The following is an 18,451-nucleotide window of genomic DNA, read 5'->3' on the forward strand; positions in this document are numbered from 1 at the left end:
TTCTTGGATCCCCAGCACAAGCCCTCCTGGGCTGGTTTTGCCTTGCTGTTGCCTATGTCACCTCTGAGGAACCATTTAAGGCTACAGAGGGGTAGTCCCAAACATCTTAAAATGAAGCCTACAAGAACTTCTGAATAATAGAGGGGAAACAAAGGAAAAACCAATAAACAAGAAAGAGTTCAAAGGCCGGAAGCAAGGGAATCAATTTCTTCCACGTCATGCCTTAATATTCAGTCTTTGTTTAGGAAAAATCCTTTCCTTCTTAGGGAATGAGATGCATGGTACTTATAACCTGGTTATGCAAGGAGGGGATTATGTGAATTAGAGGTCCATGAACCCATCTGAGCGTCCTTTGCTAGCTAAAGTGTCACAGGAGACCTGATAGAGGGACGGGGTTACCACAGTGGGGTAGGAAAGGCCAGGGGACTAAGGACAGAAATTGGTGGAAAACAAGGCTCTTTTAGATCCACTACTTATAGGACAACTTGTTTTACTTTTATTATTAATTAATAATTCACTCACTCCCAGCTACAGGCTATGCTCAAACCGACCTGCACAGTACGGATGCCTTTTGTGTACCCATTGCCATGGCTGCCAGCCATTCACTATGGTTTTGAGACATGGGATTATGAATATGGATAGAAAACAAGTGAGAAGAAAATGAATCTTCCTTGTGCATGAAACGAGACTGGGCAAACTATTTCTGTAGCCTGCAATACTCCAGTTAATTGGACAACTGCTGTGCCAGAAAACCTTCTCCCCACCTACAGCAAGGAAAATTTATACTGGTGGTTAGTAACAAGAACATCTTGATAAAATGGTTGAATTTATTTTATACCTATAAATGAAAAGAGCTCTTAACAAAGGGGGGTAACTGATATACTCAGTAAATCAAGGATAAAAGGACACAGGCTCTATTGAAGTTTTTTCCCCTCGTCTTTTCTTTTTAAACCTTTTGATGAGGTGCCCTGTTGCTCTGAATGAGCTTCCACTGAAGTACTTTTGGAATTATCGCAAAGAGAAACGGATCATTTAAATGAGTTAAAGCTCCCCAAACAGATCCGCTACCTCCAACCTTAAATTCATGTTTTATAGGAAGAATTTTGTGAAATTCATAAAATAGCCGAACCAGGGGCTTATAAGACAAAGAAGTCTCACTCATTTTTTCTTGCTTCCTTCTGAAGTGGTGAAGGATGATACTTTTAGAAGAAAGATGAAAGAAAATATGTAGAGGAGAGGGAATGTTCTGATAATTTTGTATTTATCAACCTTGAGTGTTTAGAAAACACCTACAGGCAATGATACTTCAAATTCCTTCAAACCTACCTGGGATCTCAGTCCTTCAGGGAAAATTCAATTGAAGATAAGGTGTTCTTTTCTATTTACTTTTTCTTTTCTTTTAGACAAGAGAGAAAATTTTAAAGGTGCAGGACAGGAGAGCAGACTTCAGGTTTTTTTATTCTTGTAGGTTTTCATCAGGGAAAAAGAGACACTGTATGTGCCAGAGGGAAGCCAGTCATAGCTGGAATAGTCAACAGACTGGACCTGGAAGTTCCTTATACCTTCACAGGTAACACAGAATTATGTTTCTCCTCACTTCTATAGAAGGGAACATTGGTCGTTTGACTCATTAAGCGGCCATGGGGCAGACTAGGACAGGCCTGAGGCTGCGTGTGTGGGTGTTTGTACTGACTGCGAGATCACCCGTCATGCAGTTTGTTATATATTTGCTATGGAGTTTAATAGGTTTAGAGCACTGTAATAAACATTTATTTTTACTAAGTGCTGCAGTTATTGTTTGCTGTGTGTTACAGGGGCTGAGTTTTACTCTGATATGCAGGTGTGTCCATGCAAACCTTGGAAGCAATTTGTACCTCTGTGGTAGAGAAAGCATTGTGTTGAGAAACTCTGGCATACCAGACAAAATTATGGACTTAATAGAGACAGATTAAGCCTGTCTTTCAGGCCTTAAGTGCACAGATACCCACTGAGCTCAGCTGGAGATATATATATATATATACACACACACACGTAAGTACTTATATAACGACATATTTGAAAGGCATTATTTTACTGTATTTCTAAAATGCAATTTTGATGCAACATCAACAGAAGATGGAAATGGCTATAGATGCGCAGTGCTTGGAAAGTCTTATGGAATCCAAGAGACATTCCGAAAGCTGAAAAACGTTCTAGTGAGATGTCATCACTCCTATAGTCTCCATCCTTTCCTGTACTGCGATTGGCTTGCATGGGACCTACTACTACAGTCAAGGAACAGAAAAATGTCAAAGTGAATTCTTTCATTTTGGTGATGAAGTGCTGGCTTTGCTTGCCAGCATGCAGGGTTCAATAAAAGCAGACAGGTCTTCAAAAAATTGCGGCATAAATAGATGAACTCTTTAAAGTAATATAAGTTCTGTCATCTAGATGTGAAATATAGAACTACTTGCCCGCTGAAGTAAAAGCTGACCACAAATTCCACAGATAAGTGTTAAAGTTTTCTCAGAGCATCTTGGGCTGAGAAATGTTTTAACTACTTATCTCCTTCCCACAACAGACAGAATGATAGCATTTGAAGTCAAATCCATTTTTCAAAGGAAGAAAACAAAGCACCCATAAAGAAACAAAGGTATAGCACTGGGTGAGGTCTCCAAATAGCTGCTGTTTCCAAGAAACTTGCGATTAGCTGTGCGATGGAGAAGCTGAACTTAGTTGTATTTCAATAGCATTTATAACGATTCCAAGAGCCAGAATGCTGATAGGTATGTGCAGGGGGTTGGTTTCAAGATTTCCTTGGGAGACAGGAGGTCAGGATTCCTGTGGTCTCCTGTCATATTTAATTCATATCCTCTGGCCTTCTTCACCACATTTATTGAATTACAGGAATAAAATTCAATGAACCAAAAACAAAAGAAAAGAGGACAGGGCAAATCCTGATTTATTTTACATCCCTAATTCACAACTGAATTCTGTGGACTCGCAAGAGCATCTTAAAGCAGAATTTGGATGGAGGGGGAGGTACAACCCTTCTCACCACTCCTATAATTGCATCCAAGTAATTTATTGTAAGGAGCGACTATTTGCATGTGGGAGTAAGGATCCAATTTCTACCAGTTAAGAATCTCCCTGTATACTTTTTGAGGCTAATCTTTGTGTACTCCCTGTGTGTGTTTCTCAGATTCCTTCTTGCTACAAATGAGATGGCAGTAGAATGGCTTTTCAAAACCATTCTTCAGAAAAGCATCATTGGCAATTCATCACAAGTACTGACAGGCAAGCCTCAAATATGTTAAAAACATCAGTTCCAGGTAAGTGCCCTATTGGCATGCTTATCATGATTATTCCCTGCAATCATCTTAATTAAATTGATACAGTCTTTGTTCCCCCTTCACAAATGAGATGCAATAAGACCGGGTTTCCAGCAGCCTGTAGTGTGGACTCTCCTGCTCGAGTGTATGGGCAGCAGTTCAAGACACGCTCTGTGATTTTGGGGAAGAAGATTTTGTTGTGGCTTCTCTGCTCCTACTATTCTGTTTTTATTGTTCTCTATGCTGCCTCCAAGAACTGGGCTGGTTGGGTTTAATTGTGCATCACTCAGATTTCTCAGCTACCTCTTCAGTCAAATCTCACTCAGTGTCTGTGCTGTGGTTTAGACACCCATACAGTTAAAATAGTGCAGTTCTGTAGTGTGAGCACAGTCATATCAGAACCTCATCCAAATTACCTGTACCAGTACCCAATAACACCTTTACAACCATGTAATTTGTTTTTAGAGCTAGGTATGTGCAAATCCAGTTGTTGAATCTGACCCAAAATATTCATCAAAAAAAGAAGAAGCTATAAAATGTTTTGAAATTCTATCCAAAACTGCAAGCTCACCAATATTTTGCTTTGGCATTTGAATTTTTGGAAATGTCACAGCTAATGAATAATGTATTATTTTCTGAGCTACATGGTACCTTTTTATTTTAAAACTTGAATCTGCTTAACTTCCAAAAATTAAGTGCTCTGCTCACGTACTTGTCAACCTATGGGAAGGCTGCCTTTCCACTTAATACGTTTAATAAAGGTGACCAGATGCTTTGTGTTTTTAATGACTTGTTCTGCATCCCAACAAAATGTCCCTGTTTTGGCTGCGATTGCGGATGATTCATTCTGAAACTCAGCCCAGCTGCCCTGACACAGCCGAGGCAGGGCACAGTTAAAAAACAAGCCATCTGTGCAAAAGAAGTGGGCTGGAGGAGTGCTTTGTCAGGAAAAGACTGTCACTTCTTGGTCACTATGTTTTCCAGGCATCCAGTAACCCAAAAGTCCTCTGGGTCCAACCTCTCTGTCTTTCCACTTAGATTTTGCAGTTATATCCCATATCCCATCATATCCTCTTCCTTCCATCCTTCCTTAGAAACCCTTCAGCCTGCTTTGCTGTGTAAGATTGTGTCTAGATCAAAAGTAAACCATAAGGTGTTGATCCCACTTTTCATTCTTTCCAATCACATCGCAAAATTCCTGACCCCGGAGCTGCATCAGCCAAGCCTCATGCTTACAAAAAGCCAGAGGGATTCATCGATGGCTTTTCTGAATAATTAGCTCTGCCCAGTTCTTATTAAGCATTACTCTACTGTCAGCACTGCCAAAAGAGAGATTCTGCATTCAAGAGCCAGCAGGCCAGTTGCATTCATGGGCAGAATTCTACCCTCAGGCAAAGCTCCCCATTGCCTCAGCCAGCGGCAGGCATGCACGCTTGAAGGCAAAGTGTGGTCGTGAGTGTGCCATCAAGATAAGACACTTCAAGACTTGAGAGGGTTCTGGCCTCACAGCATCTTCCGCATGACCTGTAGGCTGCATCATGAAGCAGTGCAGAGACCTCCTCCCTGCCCAGAGGATGGAGTATAGAGCCAGAGCAGCTTGGCAGGACGCTGCCATTCCGTGGTGTGAAGGAAAGGTTCCTGTCAACTTTTCTTTACAGTCTATGTTCTCTAGCATTTGAAAGAACCATTGCAACTCAAGTCATCTGGCATGCAGATGAGTGACAAATATGCTTCAGAGGCAATAAATTAGCAATTTCAAGGATTTACTTCCCCTCATGGACTAATTGCCAGAGATTATAGTATATTATGAGAGAGCAATGATACTAATGCCTAAATATGCTTCAGTGATTATAGAGCTATTCTCAATAACCAAGCTGTTTAAATGTCAATGCAAGAAAGCTCTTTATTGTGATATTAAACATATTTTGAAGCAATGCAATAAGAACTTCCCAGGCTTCACGCCTGCAGTAATACTGTCTTGGAGCAATATGTATTGATACTGTCTTGGAGCAGTATGTATTGGAAAAACTATGCTTTTTTAAAAATCTACACAGTAAAGGGTCCCAAAATATTTTTGTGCTGCAAACTTGAACAGCATTCCTTATAAGAAAGAGGATCTTGGTATCTTGGGTTTTATGTACCTGTTACTAAAATGCTGTTGCCTTCATTCTTTCCTCCACTTTATATTAATACTTGTGTATCACCACAGTACAGAGAAGATAAATTCTTGTTTTCTGTTAGTGTGAGTGGGGAATCACACCTCAAATCTGCTTTCTTCATTTTTTTACATCTCGAAGTACTTGTGTCTTGCACAGATGCTTTTGACAGTTCTACCCCTCATACCTAAATAAATCTGTTTACAACTGGCATTGAGAGAACTCCTGGAAATTAGATGGAAGCTCCAACTTTCAGGCACAGCTGTTGACATGTAGCAGAAAATAAAAGTGTCTTTAAGCCACAACTCCAGTTCCACAGTGTTGGAGATGGTGGTTGGTGATCACAAGCTCAGGTGTGGATTTAAAGGGAGGGAGGCTAAAAGGGCTTTAGCATCCCACTAATCTCATAATACAACTCACACACAGATCTTGTCACAGGGCAGTGCAGCCTCCCCTGTAGATGACAGCAGCACACGCCACTGCAGAACACTGCAATATGTTTTCAAGGAAACCATAAACACTGCAGTGGGTTCTGATGGTTGGATGCGGCTGCTCTGCTGTCCAGATCCAAGACACTATCCCGCTCCCGTTGGTTCTAAAGTGACCTGGTAAAATGTCCACCGTGTTTCATAAATGCAAATCAAAAGAGGTACAACATGGTCAAAGATCACGTTCCCTAGTATTTGGAGACATTTGTTCATCTCATTTTCAAGTTGCAACTTCAAACAATAGAGGGTAAAACTCATCTAGGAGGCTGCCAGTTTCAGTTGGCTGCTAAATGTCAGTGGGAGCTGTAAAAGTATTGGGAATGCCTTTGAGTCTGAAGCTTGGTTTCTAGTAAACTTAGTAATTATAACTAATAATTAAGACCACAAATTACAGTAAGACAAGTGCTAATGAAGTTGTGATGGAATTTTCCTTGAAAAAAGGATTTCTTCCACGGTGTGCTCCAGAAGGAAAGAAGTGTTTCATATATGAACGACCAGAGAACTTACTAGCAGGAGTTCCATTATGCCCGGCTGTAGCAGGACTGGACACTTGGGTCCGTGTCCCCAGACTTTCTGTTGCAACCTGGAAATCATTAATTCTGACTTTTTCTTGTTTCATCTTAGCTGATTTCTTAAGCCATTTTATATCTCATCTATAAAATGTAATGCTTGTTTACCTCAGAATGTCTGACGCTCTCTCTGAAGCTGAGGTAAAAGACACCTGCCATATATGCTCAGAAAAGACATAAATTGCTCTATCATTTGTAACATTTTAAAAGATCTACATCTATTAAAATCACAATGTGACTGACAAGGAACATGCTGAAAGGCCATGAGAATTCTTTTTCTGCTCTTCCAGGCAGACAATAATCTGACACCTTTTTTGTTACGTATTGACTTAGAATATACGATAGGAAACCATGTCTTTATCCTTATAACAGTAATACACCTAGAATACTAACGCTAAGTAAATAACCAGAAGTAATAATTTAACACTGCTCAAATGAGAATTATGTGGACTTACAATAGATTGGGGAAAAACTACCTACATTTGGCCACTTTTTTGCAAATATTACTTGAAATCAGATTAAAATCCTCTCTAATTTTTTTGCAGGCACCTTATGAAATGCCCCGTTATTCCCAGCTCTCACTTACCATATATCCCGGTGCACACGTACACTTCCCTGTGATGCTGTCACAATCTGCACCGTTCTGGCAAGGGCAGGTCAGCTGGCAGCCTTCGCCGTAGTATCCAAGGGGACAGGTTTCATTGCAGTAGAGTCCAGCCCAGCCCGCTTTGCAGCTACATTCTCCAGACAAGGGATGACAGCTAATGAACACAGACAGACAATAATGACATAGTATCATAGTATAGTTAGGGTTGGAAGGGACCTTAAAGATCATCTAGTTTCACACCCCCTGCCATGGGCAGGGACATCCCACCGGCTCAGGCTGTCCAAGACCCCATCCAACCCGAACTTGAACACCTCCAGGGATGGGGCAGCCACAACCTCCCTGCGCAACCTCTTCCAGTGTCTCACCACTCTTGTGGTGAAGAAATTCTTCCTAAAGTCCAGTCTAAATCCGCCCCTCTTCAGCTTATACTCGTTCCCCCTGGTCCTACCCTCACAAGCCTTTTCGAACAGCCCTTCTCCAGCTTTCCTGTAGGCCCCCTTCAGGTACTGGAAGGTCACTATAGTGAACATGACAGAAAAATACAGCCCGTAACCAGCAGTAGAACATTTTACATGCAGTGCCAGCAAGAGTCACGCTAAGAGCAGAACCTCTGAAAACTGTTAAGGATGGTAGACATAAACAGCCATCGAACTTAGGAAATGAATAGGGAATACAGCACTAAATACCAGCCTGGCACACTACTTCCAAACATCTGGGAACTGCCACAGCACTGGTTTATGCTTTTCCATCCTGAAATCAGTGTGACTTGGATTATTGACATTATGCACAACACTATTAACCTACATCATTGCATGACATATATGTGCCATACTACTTGGCCGTAAAACAGTCTATTAGAATAATAGATGGTTTGGGTTGGAAGAAACCTTAAAGCCCATCCAGTTCCACCCCCTGCCATGAGCAGGGACACCTCCCACTGGACCAGGCTGCTCACAGCTCCATCCAACCTGGCCTTGAACGCCTCCAGGGATGGGGCAGCCACAACTGCTTTGGACAATCCGGGCCAAGGCCTCACCACCCTCATGGAAAACATTTCAGAGTTAGGAGAAATTCTAATGGATGGAGGAATGAAATCAGGAGAGTTTTGAAGATAAACCCAAGTCCTGTGGCACAGTACTTCACTTCTATTCTATTCTGTCTTTTATAAGTCAGTGTCACCTCAGCAGAACTTTTCATCCGGGAGAGCTAGAAAGTGCTTTGGAAGTGAAAAATCTCCTTGGAAAGAGAGTTTTGCAGAGAATACTCATCCGTAGTGAACAGAACTGACCACTACCTGAAGCCCTGGCATTTATTCAGGACAGGAGTCAACAGGAGCCCTGGGACTAAATCACAGCTGTGCAGGGAAATGAGTCAAATTCCTTTATGCTGAATAATGAGCATTGCTGCCCAGCATTAATCCTCTGGCTTTCATTTCTATTCACACAACTCCACACTGTTATGAAAGCACAGAGAGAAAAAAGTAGAAGGGAGCATCAAGCCCGAACGACCGGACAATACCTGGTCCTTCTACATCTGGGAGGTGGAAGACTTAGCCCTCTGCTCCTCCTGCTATTAAACAGTTTATTCACCATTTTCTCTCCTATGAACAGAAAGAGCATCTCCCTCCTTTCCTTAGGGCACTAACTTCCCACAGCAGGAGAGCTATGCCGAGGCTGTGGCTGCGGCTGGAAAAGGAGGGGAAGGCTGGAGACGGGTTAAGTCCCGGTTTGAAGAGATGGAGGTTTCTCGGGGATGTGAGAGGAGAGCACAGGGAGATGTCTAGTTTGGGGAGATGAGATGATCAAAAGAGAGAGCAGGAGATGGAAAGGGAACCTGATCCTTGGAAAAGGGCCCCACGTTGTTGCGCCAGGCAGGAGTGTAAGCCTTCACTTGAGTGCTCAGCCTGCTCTGAGGCCTCTGCCCCACCAGACTGCACCGTAACAGCACTGCTCAGCCCTTGGTGAGAAAAGTGAGAAATAATATCGCTGAAAATCAGTTTTTATTATTCTCAGAACAAGAAAGAATAGAGTTCCGCAAGGTGGCACCGCTCCGTGGACCTGTCTCCTGTTTTTTTTGCCTCATGGGAACTATTTATTTTCCTTTACGATTATTTATTGCTATAGTTTAATATTGCAGACATGACTGAATGAGTTTCTTTACACCTATAAAATTAATACTGTATATGTTAATTTTCAAGGTAACCTCATAAAATGCGATTTCCAAGTACGTTTCTGGCAATTGCTGGTAGGAGAGGTTACTCACATACTGTTGTGACTAAGAATGACCAAGTTTTGTGAGTGTCATATGTTCCATCATAAATAGTGTTTTACTGACTAATTAAAACAATTCATCAGCTTAACAAACTACTATCCATGAAATTCTTCTGACAAAGCAGTCCTTGAAATTATGGTTGTTCACAAAGCACCTCTTAACATTCAAATGAAAATAATAAAGGCTCGTTTCCCCCCTCTCAGGATCTATTAATCATTACCTAATAGAAGCGGAAAGCTAAACATTAAAGAAATATTTTAAAGTGGATTTTTTGTTTCCCTGTTCTCACTCCTGCTGCACGTATCATACAGTTCCATAAGAACGGCATCTGTTGGCTAAATTAAATCTTTCAAATATAATATATGATCGTGGCAGTTTGAATCAGTCTATGACAATTCAACTGAAAATACTATACTCAGTAAGAATTTCTACTCCAAGGTTGGCTCCTTCATCAAAACAGACAGCTTTTTTTTTTGCATGGGATGCAGGCTATATATTAAGGACTAAAAATCCTCCTAACATGCACTAAAATAAGAAGCAAGACTCAAACAGGCTTTGCAGAACAGAATGCTGGAGACAGGGCTCGGACTCCAAAACACGGTCCAGTAGAAGGGTAAGACTGTACTCTGGCCCCCTGAACCTTTTCCACTCCTTCACGAGGCCATGAGCTAGGAAAAGCCCACTGCAGCTGTTTGGGTCCCTGCATCCATATAACCTTCCCGCTGGAGAAAGAACTATGCCATTATCAGCCTGACCGTAACAGAAGTTTATTTTCCTCCTAGGCCTGGAACTTGTAGCCCTCTAGTGCTTTGAAATGCTTATCTTTTGCTGCCTTACACAGTGCTGGCACTGTAGCATTAGGAAAAACCTTCCACATTAAATTCCAGAGTTACGGTGCGCATAACAATAGTTCCGGGTAGGTATCAGCAGTTGGTGAATAGACTGTACAGCACGGGAAGGGAAACCTCCTTGACAGCAGCAGAATCAATCTTTCCAAAGCTTTTGGCAAGTCAAGCATTAACACACCCCATAGTGCTACGGTAGCGGAAGAAGCAAAAGGACCTCAGACCTACCTAGCCAGGTGTGAATGGGCTGCGGGCTGTGCCCCGCCAGGGGACGCGGAAGACTTGTCTCAGACACAAAGAATACAAGGCCTCGAAACAAAACCACTTCTTTGACAATTAAGGTGCCCTGATGCAGTGCTAACTTGAAGATGGCTGAGATTTAGATGTTTAACCAAAATTCAGAAGACAGCTGTTCTCTTCCCAATCCTGCCAGCGAATCTTGGCTACACAACTAACTCTTTCTGCCTTCATTTTTCCCAGTTGTAAAACGATGCCTTTCTTCCTTTCTTTCTTTTTTACTAGCTGAACTGAAAAACAGAATGGGATTTTTGACCTTTAAATGTTTTAAGCATCCAATTTTGAGGAAATCTGAGGAAACCAGGTAATTTAACTTTCTTAAGGCAAATCAGGAGAAGAAATGCCTTAGAAGGCACAGTCTGTTCCAAACTCTGAATCTTTTCTCCACACATCTTTCAGTGCAAACAACTTCTTCCCAGTTAATTTCCTGATTTGCTGTTTATACACTAGCACCAGTCATCTCATCTTAATTAACAACAGCCTATTCCTTATTTAACTGTATTTTCTGTCTTTCGGTGGCCATACTACATTCAGTCTCCTTCACTAAAATGCCCTCTTGCTTTTAAAGAAGTAACCACAATGAGACTGCTGGGCCACTACTTCAGTTCACCACATCTTCCGAGCCAGCCTCCCTCAAGTGCATCCCTGACTTGGGTCACAGCAAAACTTCTCGTAAGGTCCATGGGGTTTGGTCGTTCCAAACTTTTCAGTGTTGAGGCAATAATTAGCCTCTGGAGACGTAGCCATGTCATTTGACTTCAGCGTACTAAGAACTAGTCAAGGCTTTACAGGTCACTGCATCTGCCTTCCCTTCTCTGACCTGAGAAAAACATTACTGTAAGACTGCAACTCCACATGCTGGCCCCACACCAGTGTTCAAGAAGCTATTCATTTCCCCCTCAGCTTTTCAGAAGGGCAAGCCAGGATTAGGCCTTTCTGACTATTGTAGGCTGGCTCAACATCAGCTTTTTGCACAGGGCAATTTTTTACAGGGGTACCCTTTCCTGTGGAAGGACAGTCCAAGCCACCAGCTCGTTCCAAATACCTAACTCTGGGGTTGTTTGCAAGTCCTGTACAAAGTGCCTTTCAGCGTGCTTTGATGCAGAAATTATTCAATGATGTTCTTCAGCCATTGCTATGCGGGAAATTAGAGTAGATGATAACACTAGTCTCTTCAGACATTAAAATAGATAGATCTATGAAAACAGAAAAGCTGATTGTGTATTTCTTAATGTTCCTCCCCAACTCGCTCCTCAAAGCTCCCAGAACCTTCTGTTCCAGCCAGCTCCTCAATAACCAGATCAAATGAGTCAAAACCACTGATAGAAGTAAGTAACCTCCCCTCACCTGCTTTCAAGGGTTTATATAATTATCCTACACACTCAGGTATCACAACAAGTGGCCAACACTTAAAATTGTTTCTGGGGAAAATAGATGGCTGTCAGTAAATGAATCGCTTTGGAAGACCAAAGTATCAATAATGATGAAAAATCCACGGAGGAATGGGAGGAGGTGGGTGGGAAGAGAAGTACGTTGTATGGGACTGGCTAAGCATTCAGCAAAAAGATTTGTTCAGGATATGGAGTGCCTTTGGGGAAGGTCATTTTCCATCAGCTCTGACACTCCTCGGCTCAGACATTGACAGCACTCCGAGGAGCGCATTGAAAAGTGGAACACTGAAACACCATGGATGAATGAGAGAACATTTACAGATCTACAGCTTGCTGATATCTCTTTGTTCCACAACAGCAGTGATAAGAGGTAGGAGAAAGGGAGATTCTATCAGTGGAGAGACTAGACTCATTTATTGAGGAAATGGAGATACCATCTTAGCAGAGGACGCTGCATGTGAAGTTGATGAAGCAGTGATGGGAGGGAAGGTGTAAAATGTATCTGTCAAACAGCAGCCAGGCTCAGGTCAGGTACACAGCGCATAGAATAGCCACATGCCCAGAGAAGAGCCCTGAGAGGATTCGAGCCTCCAGCTTTCTGAGATCTTTCTAACTTGAGACCTCGCCTTTCTTCACAGCTGGATGGTGCTAGTCTGCTCTTTCACAAAGGATGTTCCAACTAACCCCAAGAGCATCTCCCAGCAAGTCCCTGAGTAACCCAGAATGAACTCCTGTGCCCTCAAACCCACAATCTTCCCTCACCTAAAAGACTCCTCATGAACTGAGCAGCTAGCCAAGAAACAGCAGCCCAGCTCAGCCTGGTCCAAGGCCTGCGGTCCTGCTACTTTGTTTGCACCTTTAAGGGAATATAGGGCCGCAAACAGGTTTCTGCAGGCTAAGAGCGGGGGCGAGGACACCCTGTGTCAGCAACTCTCCAAGAGCATATTCTCACTCACACATGAGGAACAGCTTTCACTGAGGAGCATTTTGCCTTGTATTTACTGCCAGTTTAAGCCGTGCACACCGGCAGGTAATGCAGAGTACTGTGACATGCTGGAACTTACACCCTAGCTCACTCTGCAGTAATTCTCCAGACATTCCCTACCCTCAGTACAATGCAACATTTACCTTGTGCATATAATGCTCAGCTCATGCCTTAGGGGTGTTATTTTTTGCACTATTTTATGATACACAAAATAATCAGAAGTGGCAGAAGCCTGTTGTACAGAGCTACCTTTGAGGTGTTGAACACTTTGGATCCTCTGTCAAACCCAACAGAGCTAGAGTTGTCTTTCCGTACAGGACCTACATCATCAGAATTACAAGGCTTTTAAATAATCCACTGTGAGCTCTGACTTTCAGTTAAGCAAAGCCTCACCACTCACAGTTGAACTTGAATTCACAAGAAAGATCTCCTGTTTATTTCCTAGACTGAGACAAATAGAGTCTATCTCAATCACACAAACAGATTCGCCTGGAGTGTTTGTGTGCGCGCGCGCGCGTGTGTGCATGCACACAAATTAGGTGGTATTGCTTGCATACATAATTGAGGAGAGTGTTTATACTTTAGCAGGCTGCAAGACTGCAAGGTAGGTTTGTCATCATCAGCAAGACAGTCAGGTCCCTACCTGTCTGGTTTAAAATTGAAGAATGGCCGTATCAAGGGCATACTTGCTTGGCCATCAACTATCCTCACCTGCCTCTGAAACCCACACAATCCTGAATTGGCTATGAATGCTTAACAGTCATAGACATAAAAAGGAGGAAATCAAGTAGGAGCTGAGGGGCTCAGCATCTTGCAGGCACGGTAAGGAAACGTGGGCACTCTATTCCATCAGAATAGCTGAGGTCAGGGTATTTTTCATCTCCAGGCTCCCTTTACTGTATGTGAGGGGGTGAGGAACCTCCAAACAGCAATTCCAGCAGTCAGTAAACAAGGCAAGGAGTTACAAAAGGTAACAAATAAGGTAAAAGGGAAGAGTCTTAAATTCTTCCTTTTTTTTTAAAGGTTCCGAAAACTTATTCAAGCTTGCAATGGGTAAGTAAATTCAACCTATCCCATTTCAGTTGGTCAAGCCTGTTTGTGGTTCTACCTCTTAGTAATGAGAACTTCAAGAATGTGATGGTTGGACTTGATGATCTTAGAGGTCTTTTCCAACCTTAATGATTATATGATTCTAAAAATCAGTTCCTAAAAAAAGCAAAAGAGAATAAAGCATCGAAACCTGACCTTCTAAGAGAGGCTTACTCCATCTTAGATATACTTCCCTGATATTTGTTTTCCTGAATACCTCACACATACACACCCCGAATGAAGAGCAGAAGTAGTCACATAAGAGAAGAGATGTCTGGTTTCACAATGTCATCTTGGTTACAGTTCCATAGACTGACCTGGGGATATTGATTTCAGTCTATTTATACATCTGCCTCAAGTGTTTTCAACAAGGTGATTTGCCACGAGACATAAACTGAAGCAAATTAGGTTTCATTGTTGTCTATAGATTTTAGTCCCCTTGCTGTCTATAGACTTAACAGGAAAACCCATGTCATAACCAGAGCCAAAATGATGAGTTTGAGTAAATATAGCTATATTTTTTAAACGTCGGTGGGTTATTATAAATACATATGTGTATCATATGGTAGTTCTTATGGTTAAAAGACTGCAGTTACAGGATAAGTCCGTATGTCATGTTGTTTCAGATCTTAGCAGAACTGTTTTAAACAGTTAACGTATACATGCTTAGTAGGTGGCTGGACTGAGGCTCACAACTCCAAATCAGAGGTCATTTAAATCAAAGGTTGCAATCCAGAGGAACTGTCTGTGTTCTTAGTTAGAACAACAGAGAAAAAGGGAGTGGGTGTAGTTAATTGATTTTTTTCCCAGTGCTTTTGTTTGGCAGTCCCTGCAGTAGTATATAATATGACGTACATACCTGAGAGTGTTGGTAGTGTTGCAAGGACACCTCTTGTTGCATTTGAGGCCATAAAACCCTTCGGGACACATTCTTTCTTGGCAATAAATCCCTTTAAATCCAGGGTCACACATACACGCTCCATTCACATGATAACACTTTGCACCATTTTGGCAGTCACATCTTTGTGTGCACTGAAAGCCATATGTCCCGATAGGACACTCTTCTTGACACCTGCAATGAAATATGTGAAATAGGATCCAGTCAAATGCTATGGTCCAGTCTGTTTCTGACTTTTACGAGGGAACGTTTTGGTTAATGAATTAAGTATAAAATCATTGCTCTTTTATTTAAGTAAAATACTGTGAACTGATGATATCATTGAGTGATGTGATATATTGGGTAGGTAAATTGCTCTTAACTGAAAAAGCATTAATCTCTGTCCAATTATATCCTGCCAAATTTGTATTAGTTAATAATACCTTAGTTAACAAAAGTGCATTCTTGTTTCCTGGACCATGACAATTGCATTCATCAACTATAAGAAACTGATACAAAATAAGATATTTCTTAAGAAAACCCTCATCCGGTTGCTTTCTCTTTTAACAGAAGGATTGTGCACCTTCAGAAGCATAGGGTCCTATAGCGATAATGAGGATTGAAAAAAAATGTGATTTATTAAACAACATTGAGTGAAGTGTCCTCCTGCAATACATAGTGTTACTTTCTCTCTATGCTGTCATTGCACCAGCTTTATATCAACTAAGAGAAAATACACTCCTTTGTCTTTTATGTGTGTGTGTGTGTGTGTGTATCTGTGTTTTCAGAGCAACTGAAGCTCAAATTTGCTTTTCATTTCTTACTCCAGGGATGCTCAGTAGTATAAAATCTCAAGACAAATTACTTTCATGCTCCTTTGTGTAGTATCTTCTCCAAAATTGCCAACATTTTTAATATTTGCTACACACGAAAACAGAACCTGTAAACACTACACACAGATTGTTTTAAATTGCACCTTCCTGCACTGTTTAAAATATTTCCCTACTGGATACATTATGAAATCTGCCAAGAGTGTGTTTCATTGTCCTACACAATCAGTTTAAGTGTTGATAATATTTCCTACTTTGAAAAGCTCAGCTAAGGTCCTAAAGAAAGCAACGGATTCTATGCTTGACATAACTCAGTGGTTTCAAAATCCTGCAATGAGTCAGTAGTACAGTTTACATGATCCACCGTGAAATACAGATATGCCTTTTCAGTTAATAAAAAAAGAAAAAGAAGTCCAGAAAAGCCCAATTCCCTTATCACAAGGATGCCAGATATTGGAAATTGCCTATCAGCATTAATTTAATCCTGAGCATTGATTCAAGTGTATACTGTAAACTCGGTAGATAGAAGCAATTGTTAAATGTCTTTCTGCAGGTCATTTCACAGCTGGCAGGTGAAAGTTAATATAATGATCAGTAATAAAAGATTAATGTGTGATGCAAGCCAGGCAAAACTGCAACGAACGCAGCCTGTGTATAAGCAGAGCATTACTTTTGCAGCTTCAGATGATCACATTTTACTGAAAATAAATAGACAAAGGAAAAAGCCTAGCTAGTGATTTAATTGCAGCAAACGTCAACACAGTTGCTAGTTACACAATCCAAGTTCAGAAGTTCATAGGCGACCCAAAGAGAGAGGAGCCTGTGACAAACAGGAAGGGAAAGAGCGCAGAGAATCACCGGCGGTACTGGCTGCTTGCCCTGCTGCTCTCAGGGTAGCTCAGCTGCAAAGGAAATAACCAGCGAAGAATGGGCAACAGTAGGACTGGAACACTAAGCAAATGAAATGCAATGAAGAACGCATTAAGCTGCCTTATGTCTCCATTGCTGTATACAGCTCGACTAGTTAGCAGGAGAGGCTGTACTCCACGAGATGAATACTTAGTCAATAGTGCACTATATCATTCTATATTTATAGAAGATGAAGCATTACCTAGCAGGGAGAAAAGCATCTGGAAATGAAATATTGACGACCTAATCCATTTACATAATTAGCCCTTTTCTACTAACAATTTAACCAACTTATTTATTTGGAGATCAAGCAGCTACCGCTAATGAATTTTATACAAAGAATACTAATAATGACTCCTCTGGAACATAAGAATAATCACAGCAGGAATTAGCTTTCTACTTAAACATCTTTCCTTTGCAACATATCAATCTAATGTGTCCATAGCACCATTAACAACCAGATACATTGTTCAATTAAATTACAAAATGAGCTGCTAAGCCCTAGTTGTGTTTCTTGTTTAATTTACATTGCTTTCTGTCTGTCTGGGGAGATCCATATTATAATATCCACTGAACTTTAATATGCACTATAATTATTTGGGTTGGGATAGGATAATATGGCTGTCACCTCTAGAATTAATGGAAGCAATTTCACAAAATATTAAACATAAGACAGCCAGCTTAACAGATGAACTTAGTACCTACACCTACATTTTTTCCAGATAAATGTTTTTCATGGTATAATGCTGTTTCTTAGGCTTTTCTGTTTGTTTTTGCAACAGCGATCACATCTATGTAGCACAGACAAACACGAAAAGCCATCCCAAATACACTAGCCTGGAGATCATCATCCTGTCGATAACGGATACAGGTACAAACACAACAGCAAGAAAGCGAGACTGCTCATATCGTTATGACAAATGCTGGATTTATTCTGTTGAGACTGAATCTTTAGGTTTAATGGCAATATGGAAAACAAAGCTAAAGCAGTATGTTCACTTCTGACAGCTGCTCAGTCCTTAGAAACCCCATCCTCAGCTCCTAACTGTGCTTCTGCTATTATTCCTTTTCCAGTTTGCAAAACACACATTTGCATGACATATCCAGCCATTGTAGCAGAACACAAAGCTGCCCGGAGTTATTCACATTGCTTGCCCGTTTCCTAGACATTTCACGCATTGCGACTTCCTGGAAAACAGGTTGGGAACAAAGTGTGGCAATTCCATTTACATAGACCTTTATGACCATCTCACCTCCACAAATATTTATCTAACGATGCGTTATTATCTTCTGCACAAACAGTGAACTGCAGTAACACGTAGTATTTATTGACAATTAAAAATGATGACAGTAGGTAAACTGCGTTTATGTTTTTATTGTTGTTGTTCTCAATACCTCTTACTTAAGAAAATCTCTTCTGTGCCTTGTAAATTTTAAAGAAAACGCTATTTTGTTGTGCAGCAGTGATCTCCTGCTGTACTGGTGCACTGTGACAAGTTGCATGACATCCAGAAAGTACAACAGACTTCAAGCTAAAATGCTGCTGACTAATCTATCCCATTGTCCACCCTGCGTGAACTCAAAACCAAAGGATGCAATTCAGACTTTTTAAAGACCTTGTGCCTGCCCCTGCCCTCACTGAAATCAAAGGGCAAGCTCCTTTGATTAGGAGCCAAGTGTACCATTAGCCAAGTGTAGTTACAGCAAGGTAAGGGCATGTGTCCTGTTCAGAACAAACCCTCACCAGCAACATGCTGCCCTGGCCCAAGTAAGAGGCAAAACTTTAATTAATATAACGGACCTAAGGCTTCACTTCCCTCATCTAA

At 41.4% G+C, this 18,451-nt stretch overlaps 1 protein-coding gene across 10 annotated transcripts in view; it reads right to left on the reverse strand.

Annotated features, from left to right (window-relative positions):
- Positions 1-18,451, reverse strand: part of MEGF11 (multiple EGF like domains 11) — a 291,395-nt gene that overhangs the window by 73,860 nt on the left and 199,084 nt on the right. For all 10 annotated transcript variants that reach the window (XM_054077403.1, XM_054077410.1, XM_054077406.1 and 7 more), the window contains 2 exons: positions 14,869-15,081; positions 7,111-7,285 (listed from right to left, as the gene is read on the reverse strand). In XM_054077403.1, the coding sequence (XP_053933378.1) occupies positions 7,111-7,285; positions 14,869-15,081 (388 nt within the window). The remainder of the gene's footprint in view (positions 1-7,110; positions 7,286-14,868; positions 15,082-18,451) is intronic.

The sequence above is a fragment of the Cuculus canorus genome, chromosome 12 (assembly GCF_017976375.1).
Source record: "Cuculus canorus isolate bCucCan1 chromosome 12, bCucCan1.pri, whole genome shotgun sequence".
NCBI lineage: Eukaryota > Metazoa > Chordata > Aves > Cuculiformes > Cuculidae > Cuculus > Cuculus canorus.